Consider the following 5,970-nt stretch of genomic DNA (forward strand, 5'->3'; position numbering starts at 1 on the left):
ATCTTTGATAGAATCTACAGATTACATAATAATATGAGATAATTGTGAGATATAGAGATAATAGGAGATATTAGAGATTATAGAAGATATAGGAGATAATGGGAGATATATAGACATCCACAAAGATATTATTATATTCATAACATAAACCTTTTTTTTCCTTTTTAAAAAATATAAAAAACTAAAATAATAATATATGCTGTTAATATTATAAGGAAAAATATAAAAAAAATACTTGTTGAATTTCAAAATAATAAATAGATAGATAGTTTTGACATGTCTAATAGTCTAACTATTTATCATTTGAAATTTAATACGTATTTTACCTTCATTTTTCCTAAAAATTTTACTTTTCAAAACCAAAAAAAGAAAGAAAGCCAGAATTAATACCCACAGTGTTGGCCAAAAGAAAAAAAAAAAAAACCCCACAGCTCTCCAACAATAAACGACACTTCGTAGGGATCGCCTGAGAAGCAGCCCTCCAACGACACCATCCCATCCATCTGAAGCCAAGCACCGCTCGAATCGAAGTTTCTCAATCCTCACTGAAAGCATCGGAGAAGGGACTTGGATTCTGCCTTTTGTGAAGAAACAGTAACTGCTGAAAGCTAATAGGGAATATGGGAGATGACAGAGAAGATCCGCAGAAACTGAAGCGGATTGCAGCGGCTTCCTATGACTACGAGAACGACCCAAGATGGGCCGACTACTGGTCAAATGTCCTCGTCCCTCCCCATTTGGCCTCACGTTCTGATGTCGTCGAACACTACAAACACAAGTTTTACCAGCGCTTCATAGTATGAACTCGTCTATCTAACCCCCACTTCGATTAGTTTATGCTTGTGTCTGATTGTTGCTGTTCATGGGTATTTCCAGTTCTCTAAACTGGATTGGAGTGGTAAATTTCACTCGAAGCAAATGGCTTTGTCTATTTCAAAGTTGTTACATTTTTTTTTTTTGTATGATGAATGGAAACCTGAAAATGTCATTTGGGCTGTACTGGGAGGTAAACCTTCCTCGGTTCGGGGTGTCTATTAGATTGGGTGCTGTAGGATTCGTAATTATTCGTGGAAAAGAAGAATATTATAATTGTTTTCCTTCAAGTATCTACTTGCCCATTGGGCATATGAGTTCTTGCGGTTGTGGCCGTATTAATATACAGTTGTTCTTGCTCCGGTTTAGATGCTTAAACTTCCAACAAAGAAGAACTTCATCGTGTTAGTCAATGCCTTTGTTTGTAACTTTTTATGACATAACTTCTCAACCATGCATGGTGATCAGCACGAAGCCATATGTTTATAATATTATTTCTTTCTATACCTCGTCCCTTATCACTTCAGATCATCATCATCTAGAATTAATGCAGTTAACCTCAGTCTGTTGCTAAGTAATTTGCCTCTGTTAGAAGGATCACAAGACCAGCCTTTCTGGCTATCAATAAAATAAGAACTGATTTCTTTGACGGTGTAATCTTTGTATTTCGGTTATTGGTTTATTAATTTTTTTAAGGAGAGATTAGACATTGATTTTTGGGTCTTAAGATTTCTTGTGTTGAGTTAATTTGATTCATTTTTCTAACTACTTGGGACAGTGTATTTGATTAACCCTTTTGTTTTATTATTTTTTTTTTAAAGAGTAATTTGTTACTCTCATGGTCCGTACTAGAATTAGATTCTGAACTCTTTGTAGGTAGCCACAAATGTAAAAGTTCACATATATTTTGACTTACCTGTAATTTCCGTTTAGATGCTGCGTAACGTATGTTGCACTCATTTCTTAAATATTCAATAGGATCCTGAGCTCATAGTTGAACCAATGTCTACTAGTGGTTCATCCCAGCCCTCACGGCCTTCAACAGCAACATCATCATCGGGAAGAAATGAACAAGCTCCCTCACGAAACGCAGGTAAATTTTTCTTTTTAAGAATATCCTGCATCTGTAAAAGCATTTAAAAAGGGAAAAAGAGGGAAAGAAAAGTGTATATGAGACCTAGCTTATCTTGTTTCTTTTGTTCTTCGGTTGAAGCTAGCCTGATCTTTTTTATAACTGTTGAATTAAGTTTCAAACCTGATGCTGCAGGAGGATCAACCAATAGAGCCTCAGGAACATCTGCAACTACTGGTCCTCATCCATCTTCTTTGCGCTGGGATCGGCAGACAATTCAGTTTTCCGTTAATGCTTGGGTGAAGTTTTCTGATCATTGCTCAGATATGAATTAATTCATTCTATATCTTAACCTGCACTTGAACAAGTATTCATTCTTTTACTTCTTCACAGCTACAGTTTATGACACTTCACTTAATGACTTTTCACTTTATTTCCTTGTCAATGAAAACCGTCCACTTGTAGAACCCTTTGTTTTGGTTTTGGAATTGTCAACCACCAACTATGATATTGATTGGCAGTTGCTTAACAGCTTAAGTGGGATGGAGAATCCTCTTTCAAAAGCTAGCTATTGAGGTGGAAGAACTATGCCATTCAAATACCCATAGAACATCCCATGCTACTCGCTATGGAACCTAGACATTCCATACTACCGTAGTCTCCATCATTAGTATTCTATGTGAAATAATGTTGTAACAATAAGGATCTATATACTGTATGAATATTCTCAAACCCATTAGGATGGCATTGGAATGGATCAAGATACGTCTTTCATTACTTGTTCTCTTCTATTTTGCCTTGCCTCCACCCCATTCCTCTTGGATTTTTTTATTCCCCCTACTTGAAGCACAATAGTTTAAGGTATCAGGAATTATGATATTTAGTTTAGATGCTTTTTTAGCAATTAAAGAATTTAATACAAAGTCAGTTATATTACCTCAGTGAATTTAAATTATATTATAACATTTCTTTTCGTTGTTTAGTGCTAGAATTTATAAAAATTTCTTATAAAACCATTAATGATATATTACTTCAAGTTAATTGAGTTATATGATTATACGGTAAGATGTATTTGCATTTATAAAATTTAGATTTTCCACTAAGCACATAACTCCCCTGTGAAAATCTTTTAAATACTAAAAGTACAACGATAGTTCTCTCAAAACCGTCTAAATCTGCCCAAATACCAGGTTAAGGTTGAATTATCTAACTCAGTTTGGGGGAAACAGGACAGGCAAATATTTTAGTCCCTTCAATCCATATTGTATGCTTACTCATCTGAAACGATGACTGTCACCGATATTTCTATGAATTTCTTTTGTTTAGGTTTTTGTTGTTGCTGTCCTTGCTATCATTCCACTGGTACCTAGGAATATTCAACAAAGGGCATATCGACTTTCTTTTATGGGCACAGCATGCTCTTCTCTATACTCTTTGTACTCACAATTTGGGGTAACTGTTCTGTTTTGATGTCACAGTCAATATTATCCACCTGATGTTTTCCAGCCTGGTCATTTTCTGGTGCATTATCTTGTATATTGCAGAAACCAAGAGCATGGAATTTACAGGCGTTGCAAGTTTACTTTCAGTCAATAATTGGAACCAAAGATTTTCTCTATTTCATCTACTGTCTTACATTTGTTACTTCACATCTATGCCTTAAATGTGAGTATTACTTGGCTAGTTAATCCCATGATACTTTTGCTTGTGTCTCAGTATTTGTAATGTAATTAATATTTCTATTTCACCATGTAACTTCCATATATTGCCGTTGCATGATGTGTTGAAATTGCTGTTTTAGTTGCTTTGATTCCCATCTTGTGCCGGTCATTGGAGCATGTTACCAAATTCCTCAGACGTAACTTCAGTCGCTCCACTCTGTACAGGTGAAACTTTAACAATCTATGGTTCTTATGATCATGTCATTTTTTGAGTATAAGTCATTTAGTGCAAATGTCATTTATGGTTTGTACCAATTATAAAACCTAAGATTCTCTCTTCATCTATTTTACTTGAATTTTGATTTTCAGTTAATCATTTTATGATTTTGACGCATTTTGTGAGATCAACATGATGAAAGAATAGTGCTACTAATGGATTTATATCATTATTCTTTAAATGACATGTGACCGTTTTAAAATAAATTGCTTGCATTAGAAATTTATAGAATGTAGTTTATTTATATGGAATCTGAAGCTTAGAGTCTACTTGCTTGTGAGTTTCAAGAAGTAATATATTTATTTCTTTTATAATGTGAATAGGAAATATTTGGAAGATATTTGTGTTTGGGTGGAGTCAAATAATACTACTCTCAGTATACTGACATCACATGCGGAGATTGCACTGGGCTTCCTTCTGATCATAGCACTATTCTCGTCTGTTTCTCTACTCTCTCTTTCCTTTTGACCCTAATGTTCCTTTGCTGCAGAGGCAGAGCCCCTTTTTGTTTTGTAGATATTGAGTACTTCAAGTAATTATATTTTCTTGGACTATGAATGCAGGTGGCAGCGCAACATTATACAAACATTCATGTACTGGCAGGTTTGTTTCTCTTCTATCCAAATAAAGTTTGTATTGCATTTGCTGAGATTCCAGTACAATTAATGTTGTGGTAGATATCAAATTGCTTTATGCTCGTCCTTCCTGAAACTCTGATGCATATCCCGCCATGCACTCTCTACATATATGTTGTGCCTATTGACTAAGTAAATCATTGTTGTCACGGCACAGTGCCACATATGCAGCATTTGTGGTGTTGCCAAATTTACATCCCACATTGGCATGCTGCGCCGGTTTTATAGAATATGAAATTCTTCTTAGTTTTTTACTTGAATCCCAAAAATTTAAAACTGGTATTAATCTTGAATTTTTTTAAGTTTTAATGAACATTTTGATATTGATGGTATTGATTTATTTTCCGAATTAAGTGTTAATAGAAGAAATTAATGTTCTAAGAGAAGTTTTAAATTAAATCAAAAGATTAGATTTTTCCTCCCAAATGCATGCATTGCTTGTGAAATATTATTAAGAATACTTATGTCAGTTACTACTTACTGCTGCTGAAAGAAGTTTTTCGAAATTAAAATTACTGAAATCTTATTTAGGATTAACTACCCCATAGATTGAATGAATTAAGCATGTTGTGAAGAATGAAATGTTAAATTAAACGCTTATAAAACTTTGATAAATGATATAACGGCTTAGAAAACCAGAAGAACCATACAAAGATTGATGAATTACATCTGTAGATTTCTCGTGATTTTGTTTGAAGCATTGAAATTTCTAGGCATGACCCTGTACCTACATGTTATATATTTTGTCTTTTTTGCAGCTATTGAAGCTCATGTATCATGCTCCTGTTACTGCTGCCTACCATCAAAATGTATGGGCTAAAATTGGGAGAGTTGTTAATCCATTTATCAATCGTCATGCTCCGTTCTTGAATACTCCATTAGCGTCCATACGAAGGTGGTGGTTCAGATAGAAGTGAGGGGAAAACGCTGTGACAAGTAATTCTGTCGAGAAATTACTCAACTCTTCCATTTACTAGCAGAAAGAATGTCAGATCAAGGAACAAGTAGCTCTTTTGATCATACATAGAACTGAAGTCTTTACTATGTTCTCTTTTGTTTGAAAATAATGATCAGATCATGGATCGTGCTTTCACTTCGGTACTGTGTAAGTCCAAAATGTAGCTTCTATCAAACAATGTCTCAAATAAATCTACTTGTCAACTGATATGAGATGTATGGTTATTAACATGTCTGGTGTGCTCAGGATAATATATGCAAAATTTTGTTCCGGGGAAAGGAAGCGTTCTTTAGTTTTTGTTTCCCCCGGAAGAAACTGTTGTGGGAAAAGTGTTATCCAACAGCATGGTTATTTATCATATTATTAACTATGTGAGCTTCTATAATTTAGGTTAGCTACTGTGCATCTGTATGAAATTTGAGCTAGTTATATTGTCCATGGATTGCAAATTATGCGACTTTTATAGATTGTAATGTTTGCCTTGCCTAATACCGGGATTGGTGGTTTGTGCACTTGCTGCTTTCTGTGGATAAAGGAAGTCAAATTTCACATTA

At 34.5% G+C, this 5,970-nt stretch overlaps 1 protein-coding gene across 1 annotated transcript; it reads left to right on the forward strand.

Moving 5' to 3' along the window:
• Positions 1-444: 444 nt before the first annotated feature.
• On the forward strand, positions 445-5,881 carry LOC114726936 (transmembrane protein 33 homolog). The gene is made up of 9 exons (XM_028913651.1): positions 445-797; positions 1,792-1,906; positions 2,081-2,184; positions 3,212-3,337; positions 3,430-3,550; positions 3,687-3,771; positions 4,147-4,260; positions 4,387-4,426; positions 5,217-5,881. Exons 1-9 carry the CDS (start codon positions 621-623, stop codon positions 5,367-5,369), a joined length of 1,035 nt encoding a protein of 344 aa, XP_028769484.1. The 5' UTR covers positions 445-620; the 3' UTR covers positions 5,370-5,881.
• The last annotated feature ends 89 nt before the right edge of the window (positions 5,882-5,970 follow it).

This window comes from Neltuma alba, unplaced genomic scaffold (genome assembly GCF_004799145.2).
Source record: "Neltuma alba isolate B1F8T4 unplaced genomic scaffold, ASM479914v2 tig00012413_pilon, whole genome shotgun sequence".
NCBI classification, from domain to species: Eukaryota; Viridiplantae; Streptophyta; class Magnoliopsida; order Fabales; family Fabaceae; genus Neltuma; species Neltuma alba.